Genomic DNA, 17,479 nt, shown 5'->3' with positions numbered 1-17,479 from the left:
CTAGCAGCCATTGCTCTACTGGTAAAAGAGGCAGACAAGCTCACTTTTGGCCAGAACTTGAGGGTAACAGCCCCACATACTGTGGAGGGGATCCTCAGGCATCCTCCAGGAAAATGGATGATGAATACAAGACTCACCCACTACCAAGGGCTCCTACTAGATTCTCCACGAATTGCCTTCTCCGACCGTGTGACCTTAAATCCTGCCACCCTTCTGCCGGACCCAGATCTGTCGACCCCCATCCATGACTGTAGAGACATCCTCTCCGGAATTATCCAGATGCGAGCAGACTTGAAGGACACACCATTACTGAACTGTGAGCTAAATTGGTACACAGATGGGAGCAGCTTTGTGCAGGAGGGAGTCAGGAGAGCAGGGGCAGCAGTGGTGACCCACGAGGGGGAGGTAGTCTGGAACGCAGCCCTGCCCCCTGACACCTCAGCACAGAAGGCGGAACTTATTGCTCTTGCTGAGGCCCTGGAGAGAGCAGAAGGCAAGCGGGCCAACATCTACACAGATAGCAGATATGCCTTTGGCACTGTCCATGTCCATGGTGCCATTTACCGGGAAAGAGGATTCTGCTCCGCAGAAGGAAAGGAGCTGAGGAATCTACAAGAAGTCCAAAGATTACTGGCTGCTATCGAAAAACCGAAGGCAGTAGCAGTTATACATGTACCGGGCCACCAATCAAAGAAGACGCCTGAGGCCATCAGCAACAAACATGCTGATGCGGAAGCTAGGAGGGCGGCCCTCTCGGACTCCCTTGTACTTGCAGCCCTCGAGGTACCCATACCTGAACTGCCCGCCTTGCCACCCAAACCTGAGTATTCCCCTCAGGATCTTGAGTGGATTAGGAAACAAGTCTCGGGTAGAGTGTTTGAGGAGAGAAATTGGAGTAGGGACCAAGAAGGTAGATTGATCCTGCCAGAAGCATTAGGACAGTACATGCTTGCTAATCTGCATAAGTCCACCCATCTAGGCTGGAAAAAACTGCTCAGCCTTTTCCAGTCTGCGCAGTTGGTGTTTCCCCACCAGAATGAGGCAGCTTGTCAGATCACGAGAGAATGCAGCAGCTGTGCAATGCTGAAACCAGCCCCAAGAGGGCCCCACCCGACAGGTACTCGGGAAAGGGGGAGGGCTCCCGGGAGGAGCTGGGAAACAGACTTCACCGAAGTAAAACCAGGGAAGTATGGGTACAAGTATTTGCTAGTTATGGTAGACACCTTCTCAGGGTGGGTGGAGGCTTTTCCAACCAAGCATGAGACAAGCCAGGTAGTAGCAAAAAGATTAATTGAAGAAATTATCCCCCGATATGGGGTCCCTGAAGCCGTAGGTTCAGATAACGGCCCGGCTTTCGTTAGCAAGATCCTGCAGGGACTGGCCCAGGCTTTGGGGGTAGATTGGAAGTCACATTGTGCTTATAACCCACAAAGCTCTGGGCAGGTAGAGAGAATGAATCGGACCTTGAAGGAGACCCTTTCTAAATTGGTATTAGAGACTGGCGGGGACTGGGTGACCCTCCTTCCCTTAGCCATCTTCCGTGCTCGAAACTCCCCCTATGTACATGGTTTAACTCTATTTGAGATAATGTATGGAGCTCCTCCACCCATAACTTGGCGAGTACAGCTTTCCGGGGCAGGGGACCCGGCCCCTGACTACCTGAATGTGTTGCAAGCTCTCGCTAAAGTGCAACAGGAAATCTGGCCCCTGATTAGAGCATATTATGAGGGCGGGAAGATTCCGAGCCCTGAACATGGCATAGTCCCAGGGGACATGGTGTGAGTCAAGAGACACCGAGTGAGGACACTCGAGCCCAGGTGGAAGGGACCTTACGTTGTATTGTTTACCACCCCCACTGCCCTCAAGGTAGATGGTATCGCTCCCTGGGTGCATCACACCCACGTTCGGAAGGTCCTGCCTCATAAGGATCCAGGAGCCCGCGAGGAAGAGCGGAAGGTGCAGCAGCATCCTGCAAATCCTCTAAAACTACACCTAAGCCGAAGATGAAGGGAATCCTGCTGATAAGTGCCTTAATATGGACTTTCGAGGGAACCACATCTGTGAAGCTGATTCCAGAGCCCGCAGGAAGACCAGGTTTGGGTCCGTCCGGGTTAGATAACCCCTTGTGGGAGATGGTGCAGGCAGTAGCAGAAACTCTGAACCACACCACTCCCTCCTTCACTGATCCCTGTTGGTTATGCTACCCAGGTTCACCCCCCCTTCTATGAGGCAGTCGGGATAAATGGCTCCTACACTATCAACTACTCCTATCCCACTCTTTGGGATAGGGGACCGAGGGGACTTACGATCGCTCAGGTCTCAATCGCTGGTACATGTGTGGGCACAGTCCCTACAGCCCAGAGTCAGTTATGCTCCTCCTATAATAACACCACGTGGGAGCCGGGAAAGTGGGTTATACCCTCCTCGGGTTGGTGGCTCTGTTCAAAGACAGGCCTCACCCTGGCCCTATCCACCCTCGTATTCAATGCTAGCAGTGAGTTTTGTGTGTGCTTGTGGCCATTCTACCTCGCCTAATATATCGTTCTCATGAATCCCTCCTTTCTTTTTGGGAAGAAGTGCCGAGCCCCCACCGGAGAAAGAGGGGGCCTGTTACTGCCCTGACAATTGGGGCCCTCTTCTCCCTAGGGATAGCAGGGGCAGGCACTGGGGTCGCAGCCCTTGTAACTCGGGAACAGGGGCTTACAGCCCTGAGGCTGGCAATTGATAGGGACCTAGAACAACTCCGACAGACAATGTCAGACCTGGAGCAATCCCTCACTTCCTTGTCGGAGGTGGTTCTATAGAACCGAAGAGGCCTGGACCTCCTGTTCTTAAGAGAAGGTGGGCTGTGCGCAGCCTTAAAGGAAGAATGTTGTTTCTATGTAGACAAAACAGGTGCAGTAAGAGACTCCCTGGCCAAACTGAAGAAAGATCTAGAGAAGAGACGTAGAGAATATGAAAGTAGCGAAGGATGGTTTGAGTCTTAGTTCAAATACAAACCTTGGGTCGCTACCCTCCTCTCGGCCATTGCAGGGCCACTGGTCATCCTGCTGTTGCTGCTTACGATTGGCCCATGCATAATTAACAGGCTTGTTAGGTTTGTGTGGGAAAGGATTGACACTGTCCAACTTTTAGTCCTTCGTCAAAGGTATCAGGCCCTAGATGCCGCTGTGGAAGATTCCTCAGTTTAGTCAAGAAAAGGGGGGAATGTAAAGGAATGCAGGAAACACTCTAGAGCGAGAGCCACCCAGTTTCCATACCCTAAGGGGGATGAAACTCGTGACAAGACGTTAAGGAGTGCTCGTGCAAAGGTCAGGCAAGCGGCGGGTCCCCGTTTCAACTTTATTGGTTAAAGTATGGGATGTGTTTTAAATTCATTGGTTGTGGTAATGTATGGGCTTTGGTGCAATGGCTGTGGAAATCCTATATAATCTATACCTAAAGTTGCTTGGGGTCGACAGCTCGGACTCGACCTGCGTGTCAGGGGAGGTGCTGTCGGCCCCAGCTAGCTGGCTGAATAAAGACTTTGCTTGGATTTACATCTCCGTGCCTGTGTGGTTTGTTCTCTGGAGAAGCCCCGGAGTCCCGAACCCTAACATCACATGCTAAGCAGCAACACTCTGGAGAAAGCTTGGCCTTCAGTGAGTGTCACCTGTGAACAGAGGGCAGTCTTGAGGTAGGCTGGGCAGTTCTTAGCTACCCAGTCTTAATAGTCCTCAAATACAGAGATCAAAATATTAAAATTGTTTATCTAGTTATTGTTTAGTTCCGTGTGTGTGTGTATGTGTGCCTGTGTTTGTATATGTTTATTATTTCAAATTTTCCGGCTCAGCATGTATTAATCTTCTAATTTAAAAAGTGGTTTTATCTTAAGAAATGTTTCCATGGTGATACTTGCCTACTTATGTTCTCTTTATCAGGAGAAAATATAAAGAGACCTTCGGGATGGGGGGTCGGGGAGGAAGTGGTACAGAGGGGAGGGCAGAAAAACCAGGACTAGGGTATCAGACGGAAATGCAAGGCTGCTTTCTACCTTGAGTGACTTTGCTATAAGATTCTGCCCTACACCTGTAGGGACTGAGGTAGATTTTCTGTGAAGCTACTGAAGCTTAAGCCCCGGGACTCCACACTGCAACACCCAGTGAAGGGCCCTCGCCATGTACTCATATGGTCATATGCTTCTTAGAAAATTCTAAAAGTAAGATATTTCAACTGCAGTCACTTAAGACCATTATCTCTTGCCATTCCTACTTCCCTCACACCCTCATGGCAGGGCTGCAGGCATTTTTGAGATCTAGCTAAAAGGGAAGGTGAATTGGGGAATATTTAGTTTGGTTTATATTTCAGTTTGGCTATACTTTGTGTGATTCATAGTCACCTGCATATATAGATAAATTATTGTTAGCTGACCTAGTGAAGGGATGGCTGCCAGGAATACCTCTTATCAGCCCCTTTGCCAACTCAACCTGGTGGCAAAACATGAAAGGGCAGGGCCAGACATTATAAATTTATAGCAAAGAGTCACAGTGCCTGGCACCAGACATGGGTGGGTAGTAAGGGAGAGACAAGGTCTGAAATTTACAGAGCCAAAACCTAGTCTGAGGAAAATTCTTCCTATTATCAGACATGTTAAATAGTAGACGTGGAGTTTTTGGTTTTCATCGATGCCTGGTCAAATGGAATGAAGAAGACAGTGCATGCAATCTTAAACACACAAATCGTTCTATTTCTTCTTTTTGATGGAAATTGTGCGAAAGAGAATTTATCAGAATTCTTCTGTTCATAGGCACAACCTCGTAGCAGTATCAAAAGATCTAGTACCTCTGTGTGCTTGTTGTATGGTTTCTGCGTCTCCACAAATACTGACATGTGATGCAATATAAAAAATTCGTGAGTTATTACAGGTAGAGAACATTGCCATCTAACTGGTTAATAAGCATTACTATTTCAAACAGTATTTGAGATTAGTTACCACACAAACACACACAAACTACTTGAAATGCCCTGAAATCTGAAAGCTCATATATGAAAGAAATTTGATAGAGGTTTTCCCAAATTAAACCATAGTTCAAAAATTTACATGACATTACCCATAATGAGTTAAAGCTGGAAGAAAACATTCTACTCTCAATAATTAAAATTGTTCAGCCAACAATGTTAAAAGAAAGACTGGATTATTTTTCTACTTTTTGGCTAGAAAATATTACAAAATTGTTGTCATATGCAGAGGCATCCAGAAAGTACAGAGTTGGAAAATGAAGGGCAAAAAGCTTTAAAGAGGTCTGTTGGTATTTAACTATATTTAAATAATTACATATACTATTTATCTGAGTTTGGTGGTGGTGTAGTTATTTGTCAGCTTTTAAAGTGTGCAATGTGTTGTGATTTATTTTCTCATTCTAAACAAATATTCACTTTTATACTTAACTTTGTTTCAAAATTTTCATTCTTTTTCTTAATAACAGCTCTCCTCCCTCTCCCCAAAACTGAATAAGGTCCAAGTCCTGCAAACTGTGGCTCTGCTGTTCCTGGCAGCGACACATCTAGGCTTTGCAGAGGTCATTATGAAAAGTCCAAATGTTACAGGGCGTGCCTTGAGAGCAGGAACAGGGGCAATACACACAGTGGTATTGTAATTAAACCCCTGCTTGGTAGTCACCCAGAATAAAGACACAGATTTTCACCGTGAAGCTAGGTATGACAAAGTTCTGGCCAATGGGATTATGCAGCTTCCAGGTGCCCATAAATGACCAGGGCATGCCCTCTACCTCTCCTTCTCTCCCTTTCCACTGGCTGGAAAGCAGATGCGGTGATGAGCATCTTGCAGTGTGGACAAGGACAACACTCCAAAGATGTTGCATCAGCAAGTAGGAAGGCATGCATGTCTCCAATTCCATGGGGCAGTCCTAGCAGTGCCAGCCTGGCCCACCTAGACCCGTATTATTATGTGGAAGAGCAATAAAACATCTATTTTGTTTCAGCCCCAATTATTTTGGATCTTGATTAGGCAGCTGAGCTTACATCCTAACTGATACAACCTTAATAATAGCCCTTTACATGTACAGGGTTCTTTATTCTTCATGAAATTCACTAGTGTCTCTTATGCGTACCTGCCGTGAGAGGGTAGGGAGGAGAGAGGTCCGTACATTGACTTTTTTCTGTGAGGAACCTGAGATCCAAGGAGTGGACTGACTTGCTTAGGACCATGTGCTAGAACGTCCCTGAGGCAGCTGACTCACAACTCGCCGGTGAGGACAAGTGCCGGTGAAAGGCAGAGAGATGTGTTCACAGGGCAGGGCCGCACGGGTGAGGAGCTCGCCGGCCTTTTGGCTCTCAGCATTCAGGAAGGGTTTCGCCCCGCCTCTTCTATTTGTAAGCTCCTAGAGGGGGAGAATTCACATCCTTTCTTTTCTCATCCTCCTGCGCTTTTCTAAATTTGCTGCAGCACAGAGAGGAATATAAAGTAGGGGCAGGCTCCTGCTTCAAACATATTTGTGTCTCTTCCCTGCCTCTCCTTTTCTTCTCCCTGCCTTAGGAATTCAGTCAAAAAGCCATTAGACATGGCTGCACAGAGCAGGGGCCTGGCAGAGGCTGATACCCAAATGAGAACAACTGAGCAGGGCGGTAGCCCTGGAGAAGGGCAGATGGTCAAGAAATTGGCCACGTACGAGGGAATTAGGCAAATAAGTAAATATAAAGAGGGACTGGGAGCCAGGTTTCTCAACTGTCAGAGAAAGGAGATATAAATATGAAAATCTGGAACACTGGAATGAATCCTGAGATGTTGGGTTGGAAATTGGACAAATTGGTGGGAAATCATGGCCAGATAGGCATATGTAAAGTAAATACAACCGTAAGGTGTGTGTGAATGAGCAAGCACACATATACAATGAGTGCATGTTTCCAAGCTGTCCCCAGAGAGCCTGGGAGTAGAGACAGCCTTTAGCAGTGAGGCACCGCTCTCCACTACAAGGAATGGGGACTCCTTGGATGAGTCTGGAACATCTTTTTGTGCCCATAAAGTAGAAAAGTGCTCAAAGAATAATGGAAACATTTCAAAAGGATGAAGAAACCAGCTTGGAGGCACTGCCACTGACCAAATCTGGCATAATTTGAGCATCAAAACAAATAATTATAATACTGGATTATAGCCCATTGAATGAAACAGGAATCCATGTCCTCTAGGTTAACAGTCTGAAGATTTGGTTTGATTTCCCAGCACTCTGCTCTTATGTCCCTGGTTTCCATGACTCAATAAAACATGTAGAGTGCCTATCAGTTTTCCTGAGGTGCAAATGGGCTAGAGAGACGTGGCACTGAAGAAAAAAATATGGGCTTTAGATCTGGAAGTCTAGCTTCATCACTAACCACATATATTTGGCCAAGTTAGTTAATTTCCCTAAATTTCATCTGTAATTCAGTGACAGTAATTCCCACTCAGGAAAATTTAATAAACTCGCTCATGTAAAGTACCTAACAGAACACCTGGCAAATCCCTGTTCAACAAAAGAGCCACACCAGCCCTGAAACCCTGTTAGAACTCAGCGCTAAAGGCCAGCGTAGAGCCAGCAAGCCTGTCCAGGTGGTGACCATCAGTGCCAAAACAACAGGCCCCCTGCTATTTTGTGCACTTGGCCAACCACAGTGCTCCCCAGGGAGCCAGGGGCTTTGTGTTTGTTAGCAGCAACTGCTTTTCATTTCTTAGAAGACCACCGTGCTAGAAGCAGCCAATAGCTAGAACCCAGAGAGAGGGAAAGAGGCCTTGGGAAGAGAGGATAAGGGGAGGCTAGCTAGTCTTAAATTATTTTAATTCAGCACCCATTATGTGCCAGGCACATCTATGTGCTTTACACACATTGCTGCCTGCTCGAATCTTTCTTAGCTGATAAATGGAGGAGCAGATGGGGCAGAGCTGTCACATGATATTGACATCTAGGTGGTTCTGAAATCTGCTAATAGGTCAGAATTAACTGGGCAGGGACCACTAGCCTCAAACACAAACAGCGGCTGCCATAGCTCTGGCACAGACTTCAGACAAAAGCCTGGGAGCTGCCCCTCAGCCCTACTGGCCAGACAGATCCCCTTTACTAAGCAGCCAGTTCTTTTCCAAGGTGCTGATAACTGCAGCTGGGCTCCAAATACTCTTGAACCCTATTAGGAAAAGCAAGGAAGCAAGAGAAGGGAGAGAATGAAAAAGGAAATTAAAGTAGGAAGAAATAAAGGGAAGAGAAGGCAGGCAACCAACTCTGTGACGATACTCATTCCTTTATTATGGGCTGTGTTAATTTGAACAGGGCTGGGGCCTGCCGGTGGCTGGCAGCACTGAGCTGCAGGTCCATTTCAGCTCAACGGAGGTCTCATCCTAAGCCAAGGAGACACAGGGTAATGTTTTATTTATATATTTATATATTACATATGTCTTGTATAGTCATATGTGTAGAGTGACAAGAATGGGCCACTGCACTGTTAACTGTTGTCCTAAATAAAGACCACAGCAACAGGTGTGGAAATTTGGTCCTGATCAAGGCCCTATTTCATCAATCAAATGTTTGATTATCAAGAAGAAAAGAGAGAGACAGAAACAGATCCAACCACCCTGGTGGCCCTGTTCCCAGCATATCTTACGCTGAGGGTAGAGTGTCCCCTGTGGAGGTAAACACGCACACACATCCACACATCCACAAAACTGGAGGCAGGAGCTCCTCAGCCCCCCACACCTTGGGCCCAGTCCTCAGACTGGGGTGGTGAAGTTGGGTATATTGTGCTCTAAGACTGTGAGGGTTGGAGACCGACAATGCAGAGTCGATGTGTCCAGGCAATCTGGAGAGAGAGAGAGGGCGGTGACACATGCTGCTTCATTCACAAACAAGGAAGAGGTCAGTGGGAGAGGCTGTTCAATGCAGGCCCAGAGGACCCCTGTGCCCAGGCCACCTGGGAGATTTCCACACACAGCTCCTGTCCCAGCCATAGCTGAACCTCTGATTTGAATCCCGAGTCTCAAATAATCTCCTGGGCTCTGTCGGAAAATGTATTTCCTTGAAGGACAGGAGCAAATGGCAATTGAGTTACCCAACCATCTAGTCCAGTAATGATAGCAGAAATGACAGCATCATTGAGTTAAGCCAAACCATAGCTTGGTCCTTAGAGAGGAACTTGAACTGTAAAAGAAGGGTTCATTTCCTGATAGAGAATAAGCAGGTCATCAGCCCCCATCACCCTCTCCCACACACCAAATTTCAGGTAGATCAGTTTCTTGCCTTTATCTTGATGACTAAACTCATATTTTAGGAACAGGAGATTCCCACTAAGGACAGTTTGAAATCTTAAACCACTTGATGTCTTTCATGATTACCTCCTCACCCCTCCACCAAAATACACTCTTAAAAGGTAAGTCAAAGAAAATTAATCTCTTTTTTTTAAATAAATTTACTTATCACTTGAGATACTTAGAGATATCTTGGGATATCACAAAGGGAGGTAGGTGTACTGCCCTAAAGACCAATTTGCACAATGCTGAAGAAATGGTCGGTTTTCAACAAAATGGTGCCTAACAAATGTGATTCAGAAACAGGGGTAATAGGCAAAGCTGGCAGATTGTGGCTAGGTCTCTGTCTCCTGTGCTAAATGAAGGGGCAAGAACGGATCCTGATGCCTTTGTTTAGCCAGGGGCAGAGTGACATGGATTCCTTGCTCAATGGACTGGGATCCAAGCAGCTGCAGGGAAAACCAAAGTTGGGAGAAGGAGCATCTCAAAAATGGGGAGTTGGCTTGGCTGCTTATTGACCAAAGGTACTTCTCAGAGGGGGAGAAACAAAGGGAGTGGGAGGAGGGGCTTCCCTTGATGACTGTCCACGCTGTCTCCATTACTGTTCCACTTCCTGAAGGTCCTGAGGAGGCAGCAACTGGTGGTTCATAATTCCCACCCAATGGCTGGGAAGAGGGCAGGAAGCAGAGTTTGGGAAGCCATGAGTTCTTGCCAAAGCTGAAGAGCACGGGCTGGGTCTGTGAGGTTGTTTAAGTCCTTGTGAAGCCCAAGAGGCCAAAAGAGGTTGTCTGAGGCCCAGAGAGTGGAAAGCAGGCTCTCTCTGCTGGAAGCACAGGCTTAACACTGTCAGGATGACTCTTGTCCTCTGTGGACACCGAACATTTTTCTTGTCCCAGAAAGTGCTTAGAAGCTGCTCACCGTCAGCACAGGAGATGGAGATTACAGAGTGAGACAGGTAGAAAAAGAACTCTCTTCTCAGGCACCAGCCAACTTCCTTTCTGGGGGCAGCTGACAGGAAAGAGCTTGAGGGGAGTCTGACTTGGGGGAGTCTAAAGTCTGAAGACAAGGAGGCTGTGCAGGGACCACCACAGGCCCAGATGAGGGCACCTCTCCCACACTAACTGAGCTCCACGAATAAATAACATTAATTAAATAAAGGAGGCTAAGAAGAGCAGGCAGAGGCATGGTCTGCCAGATTCTCAGCCCTCACACATACGCACACACACATGCACACACATGCACGCACACCAAGCGGCAGGTGAGATGATCCAGGGTTGGCTGCCCCATCCTAGGAGGCTGTTGGATGGGCGGCCTGGCTGAAGGTCACTCATGGTCTAGCACTGTCGTGGGACGCAAAGCAGCACAGGCCAGCGAGGCTTGTGAGGTGGAGGGTGGAGGCCGCTGAGGACTCTGGCACCTGTCGGGGGTTGGGATGAGGTGGTGAATGTAGGAAGTGTAGGAAACAGAGAATCAGGACTTTCTTGTCCCTCATCCTGTTGCTGCAGGAACTCTGCCCCCAGAGGCCCCAGCCATCACCCTCCCTTCATGTCCTTTGGGTACCACCAAAACCCTCTTCAGCCTCAACCAGCTCACATGGTTTCTGTGCCTCCTAAGTCCATTGCCCACTCTCACCATGATGGTACTGACCAGGACCTGGACTTTCGGACTTTAGATGTAGAAGGTCTTTCCAGAAAGCTGTCCAACCGCATGAGCCTCTCCATGTGTAGTGCACGGGGGTCTTGTTCTTGGTCATGAGAGAATTCCATTTCAAAGACAGCTGGAGGGGACACATCCAACTCCAGAAACATTATGTTTTCAGCCTGTGGTAAGAATATTAGGTCAGACATGAGCAGTGGCCCTGATGGCTGTATCTTACAGGCACTTAGTAAATACTGGGTGTAGCAAGGGGTGATAAGGTAGATAGAGGAAGCAGAGGTTGTGAGCATCACCTCCCTTGGTCTCTCTCTCCCCTCCCCACTTCTACTTCCCAGATTCTTACCCTGTACCTGGGGTGGGACCCCATTGCCATGGCAACTCGTGCATACTGGCTGATAGGCCTCTTGTAGCCCACTGCAGATGTTGGCCGCTTCTTCATTTGGCTGCTATTGCTGTAGGGAAGAGACTATATTAGAGTGGATTTTCTTCAAACATAGGAAAAATTATATCATGAGAAATTAAGTGCCATTCAGGTGGCCAGGAGGCCCTGTAGATAGCAGGTTCTGGAATTTTCTTCCCTTTGTTCTAATATAACCTGATGACTAAAACTATAATTATAACACAAGGAGGCATATATTTCTTCACTTTTGTTGCTTCAACTTTTTTCCACAGTAAAAAGGTCTGACTGAGGGCTAGAATGAAGAAAGGAAACCCAATCTTAATTTAGCTTTCAGATTCATATACTGATTTTACACACTACACAAAACCATTGATGATTAGTGGTGCTGCTTTTCATTTTCCTTCATAGGAGTTAGCATAATAAAATGATTTAAAAAGTCAGACTTGAAATGCAAGGGCCCTAAAATAGCCAAAACAATCTTGAAAAAAATCGAAGTTGCAGGACTCACATTTCCAAGTTCCAAAACTTACTCAAAGGTACAGGAATCAAGGCTGTGTGGTACTGGCATAAGGACAGACATGTAGATTGATGGCTTAGAGCTGAGAGTCTAGAATAAACCCTTATATTTACAATTAATAGATTTTCTATAAGGGCACCAAGACCATTCAATGGGAAATGAAGTCTCTTCAACAAGTGGTCCTGGACAACTGGATATCCATAGGCAAAAAAATGGAGCTGGACTTTCACCATATATAAAAATTAAATCAAAATGAATCATACACTTATACTTAAGACCTAAACTATAAAACTCTTAGAATAAAACATAGGAATAAATCTTCATGACCTTAGATTAGGCAATAACTTTTTAGATAAGACATTGAAAGCTCAAGCAACCAAGGAAAAAAACAGATAAAACAGGACTTCATTGAAACTAAAAACTTTTGTGCTTCAAAGGACATCATAAAGAAAGTGAAAAGACAATCTACAAAATGGATAAAACTATTTGCAAATCATTTATCTGGTAAGGGATTTTTATCAAGAATATAAATAACTCTTAGAAATCAATAATAAAAAGGCAAACAACCCAATTTAAAAATGGATGAAAGATCTGAATAACTATTTCTCCAAAGATATACAAATGGCCAATAAGTACATGAAAGGATGCTCAACATTATTAGTCATTATGGAACTGCAAATCAAAACCACAGTGAGTTACCATTACACACTTGCTAGGATGATGATTTTCAAAGAAGACAGTAACACATGTCAGTGAGGATACAGAAAAATTGGAAGCTTCATATACTGTTGGTGGGAATGTAAAATGGCACAGCCACTTTGGAAACAGTTTGGCAGTTCTTCAAAAAATTAAACATAGAACCATAAAAACCAGCACTTCCACTACTAGACATAGAGTCAAGAGAATAGAATCATATGCACACACAAAAACTTGTACATGAATGTTCACAGCAGCATTATTCATATAGCCAAAATGTAGAAATAACTCAAAGGTCCATCAACTGATAAATAAAGGAACAAAATGTGGTATACCGAAGAAGGGAATATTACTTGGCAATAAAAAGGAATGAAGTACTCACATATGCTACAGTATGAATAAACCTTGAAAACATTTTTGCTAAGGGAAAGAAGGCAGACACAAAGACCACATATTGTTATGATTCCATTTATATGAAATACATTCACCTGGAATAGATAAGTCCATAGAGACAGAAATAGACTGGTGGTTGGCTAGGGCTGGATTGTGGAGAATGGGGAGTGACTACTAATGGGTTTGGGGTTTCTTTTTTGGAGTGATAAAAATGTTTTATAATTAGATAATGGTGATGGTTATACAACTGTGAATATATTAAAATCCATGGTATTATATACTTCAATAAAATGCTGAATTTTATGATATGTAAACTGTATCTCAGTAAGGCTATTATTTATAAAACAAAACAAAACTCAGGCTTGGCTTTTAAAAAGTGCATGTTCGTTAACACAAATTCCTACTCCTAAGGAATTTCCCTAAGGAAATAATCAGATATGGGAACAAAAATGTACATGTACTTTTTTTTTGCTGTAATATTATTTACAGCTGCAAAAAATTAGAAACAACTCAAATGTGTATCAATAAGGACCAGTTAAATTATTATTCAACCATGAGAAGGAATATTATGTAGTCATTAAATTTGTTGTGTACCTCTATGTATAAATGAAAAGATTCCACAATATTAAATAAGAAAGCAAAGGAAAAGATGAAGTTTTTTGTTTTGTTTTTAAAGAAATGTGTGTGTATACTTAGAAAAAAATTACCAGTTGTCACTGGAGGGTGTGATATAGTTGATTTTATTCTTTACGACTTTCTGCATAACCTGAATGTTTTTGATATGAAAAACATCTGAATGTTTTTACAATGAGTATGTATAACTTTATATCTAATGATTTATCTTTCAGAAAAGTATAGACAATAATATATAACTCTGTACCTACCATTCAGCTTTGTCAAATCTTAACATTTTGTTATACTTACTTGCACCAAATCTTTTTTTTTAAGAAATAAAATACAGACATAATTTTTAAGACTCCCATCTCTCTCCTTCCCCAGAGTTAATGACTCTCTTAAGTTTGGGGCTTGTCAATGCTATGCATGTTTTATACTTATGTATATATGTGGGTATTCATAAACCACATATATGGCATTTGTATATTTATTTATAAATTTTGAACTATATGCTGTATATATGACATTTTTTGTTTTTTGGTGTTAGACAAACATGTTTTTTACATTTATCTATGCAGCTCTAAATTAGATTATTGAAGTTTGCTTTTATTGACTGTTTTAAGGTTTCAATATAGCATTTTTTAACATCTAATTGATCCTTTTTTTTTCTTCTTTCTATTAAACACACTGCTGTTGTGAACATTTTTCTACAGGTATTTTCAAGCACATATTCAACACATGGCCTGGGGTGTACACCCAGGAATGAAATGGTTCCATTGTAGAGTATGTGCATTTTCAACTTTACTAGATACTGTTAAATCGCTCTTCAAAATGGTTATACCTACAGAAGTTTCCATTGCTCAATATCCTAGCCAACTTGTGGTATGTCAAGAGTTTTTACTTTCAGCAATTTGATGAGTATGATGTATTACTTTTATTATTTAAAACAAACATACAAAAAAAGATAGAAAAGAAAACATGAAAGTTATTTCCATTAAAAACAACAACAACACAGGTTTTGAAGTAAGACAAACCTCAGTCTGAATGTTGGCTCTGCTGCCCCTTAAAGCTTTGTTACTTTGGGAAGTGGCTTAATATCTTTGAGCCTCAGATCGCTCATCCCCATCACAAGGAATTGCTGAGATTAAGTGAGCTAAGCACCCAGCACAGCACACGGCAAGGGTCAGCACACAGCAGCTGTGACGATTACTTATTTTCAATTCCACTTGCTAATTTCAAACAGGGATACAAATGAGCAATGAAAGAAAAGCCAAAAGGCAGACAGAAGACAGGAGAGAAGAAACAGGCCGAGTAATTCATAGATAGGACATTCTGTCCTTGGATAGCAGAACGAGCCGTGCAGGAGCCGAAAGAACAATGCCTGCCTTCTGCAGCAGGGAGTAATGAGAAATCACATTCTCGTGCTTCATTTTGTCAAGCCTATAAAAGAGTGCTGGTCCCCATGGAGGGGTCCCTGCCGAACCATTTATAGATGAAAACAAGTAAGGATGAAGCTGTAAAAGCTCCAGCTGGCTCTATAGCTGGAGCCTCTGGAAGGTGGGGAGGCTGCAAAGAGCAGCAGGGTGGGTGACCGCTGGAAGATGGGAGTGGGAATTAGTAAAAAAACTACTTTTCATTTATAAGATGTGTCAATGCATCCTGTTTGAACTTGACAACTTCCTGAGGTGTAGATAGGGCAGACAAGGAGACTGAGGCTCAGCAAAGTGAAGTGTCTTTCGTGTCTAAGGTCATATAATTAGGAAGCGACTCAGAATTGAACCTTCCTAAACAGTCTTTATGATGCTGTACTGTCTCACAGGGGACTACATCAACAGTCTGGGGCTCAGTGTGCCTTGAAGGCTGCAGGCTCTGGGAACAGGACAGGGGGACAGGGCTGGGTGAGCAGAGCAGTGGATCAGTGAATTGGCAGCCTGACCCAATAAAGTTGCCAAGGCTATTCTGGGTGGCATGTGGGAAGAAGGGGCTGGGGGAGGGGAGTCTGTAACTGGGACAACAAACTTTCCATCTACTCTCTTCTGCCCCAGGCCTACTTTCCATGATTGATCCCTCTGTAGTAAGTAGGTTGTGGCTAACAGCCCAGTGCAGAGGCCTGGCTCTGTATGTACCCACCCCTCCCAACAGAGACCCACAGCAGTTATGTGCTTAGCAGATCCTAAGAGTTCTCTCAGGACCCTCCCTCCATATGCCATCCCAACATTTTTTGTCTGGATAATAAAAAGTCATCTCTCAGCTCTGTCTCGGGAACTGATCCCAACCTCATCACCAGCTCTGTCTGATCCCCCCTTTCCGTTCCTGTTCTGAAAGCTGGCATCCAACGTCATAAGGTGTGTTTTCTTCCACGTCTTTCCCCAGTATCTGCTACAGCATATAGGACTTTTCTCTGTGATCTGGTACCTCTGTTCCCGCAGGCCAACTGTCTACCCTGAGGCACTCCTGTGTGTCGAAGTCTAAACTCACTCTCTCATTTCCCCTTCATGCTGCCTTGCACCCTGCCAGGGGAGGCAGAAACATCTCCTGTTTCAGATTCTCTTCAGTTGTCACAGGTCTGTGAATAAAGCTAGGGACTCAGCCCAGAGCTGAGAATGTTCTTATTGAGGTAAACTTTGCCTCTCTAATGGAACCAGTCTATCTTTTTATCCTGATTCTATTTAGAGCAAGGAATGCTCTTTCTCTAAACTTGGGGGCAGCCTGAATAAAAAATCAAAATCTAAAACAAAAACAACAAACCAAATGGCCCTTCTATAGCACTTCTAAAGGATCAAGGCAAACTGGTTTCTCTGAGGTCCCCGTAAGGATAATACTGGCTTACTGGTGTGATTACAACCATTTATTGATAGTCTCCTCTATGCCAGGTGTGGGCCTGGAGCTTCCCACACATTATCTCATTTCAATCTCAACAATGCTGCAGGGTATATGTATTATCCTGATTTTACAGGTGAAAAAACTTGGATTCAGAGAGGTTAAAAAACCTCAAGTGAGTGGCAGAGCAGGGACTAGAATTCAGAGCATTCTAAATCCAAAGTCTAGGCTTTTTCTACTGCACCATGATGCCTTTGAGAAGAACCTAGAATGGCTGGCTTGCAAAGGCCAAACGAATAAAGTTATACATAGAGTTGTGTGAACTGTGAACCCTGGACTACTGACACTGCCAAATACACAACCTTTAGAAGACAGTTTTCAATATAAACACAATTAAAAATTAAGTCTTTTATGAGAAACTAAAAGTGAAAAGTCATACTTATAGAAATAGTTATTGCCAGAGCTGGTTGCAAATACGTTTTTTCAAAGTAACTTTGATACAAAATTGTTTGTGATTGTGGAAGGCACCTCACCTGTGTATCAATCAGTAGTGGCATAAAGACAGTGGAGAAAAAGGAAAAGGGGGGAGGTAGATTCTTCACATAAGTTGATATGGGTGTGTTTCGAGAGCTGCCTGACAGTAACTCGTTTTAGAGAAGCAAGGGGAAGAGTGTGTGGGGCAAGTGTTCAGAGCTGGAGTAGCAGGAGGAGGTGTTCTTCCCATTAACCCTTTCCAGATAGTCTCTTTCCAGCAAAGCATTTTTTCCTTTCCCTTTAGAGCAGCCTTCAGTGTTCTCATCCTCCGAATACCAGGCTAAACTAAAGCAAAATTTCCAACACTTCAATTGAGCAAATGGAATAAATGCCCTGATTAATTAAATATGCTTTGGGAAGAAAGAGTTTTTCAAGTCTGATTAAGTTATATTGCAAACAGGGTGACCCAATGCTCCCTTTCCTCCTAAGGAGGCAGTTTGTTTCTCAGCTGCAGACCCCACAGCTCCCTGAAATGCGGGAAGCTGCATTCAAGGACCTCCCTACCCCCACCTTCCGCTGTGAACCAAAGGACGTGGGCTTGACCTTGGAGGTCCAGGCCAGGGACACTGGCACCACGATGCTG

At 44.3% G+C, this 17,479-nt stretch overlaps 1 protein-coding gene across 1 annotated transcript in view; it reads right to left on the bottom strand.

Moving 5' to 3' along the window:
- Positions 1–8,383: 8,383 nt before the first annotated feature.
- The window catches only part of KIF3C (kinesin family member 3C), a 33,270-nt gene continuing 24,174 nt past the window's right edge, over positions 8,384–17,479 (bottom strand). Inside the window, exons 7-9 of the mRNA XM_036881805.2 lie at positions 11,265–11,373; positions 10,913–11,085; positions 8,384–10,682 (exon numbers count right to left, since the gene is read on the bottom strand). Of these exons, the coding sequence (XP_036737700.2) occupies positions 10,589–10,682; positions 10,913–11,085; positions 11,265–11,373 (376 nt within the window). The 3' untranslated portion in view covers positions 8,384–10,588. The remainder of the gene's footprint in view (positions 10,683–10,912; positions 11,086–11,264; positions 11,374–17,479) is intronic.

This window comes from Manis pentadactyla, chromosome 2 (assembly GCF_030020395.1).
Source record: "Manis pentadactyla isolate mManPen7 chromosome 2, mManPen7.hap1, whole genome shotgun sequence".
Taxonomy (NCBI): domain Eukaryota; kingdom Metazoa; phylum Chordata; class Mammalia; order Pholidota; family Manidae; genus Manis; species Manis pentadactyla.
Note: the sequence above shows the minus strand (reverse complement) of the source record. Positions and strands in the feature narration are given on the sequence as shown.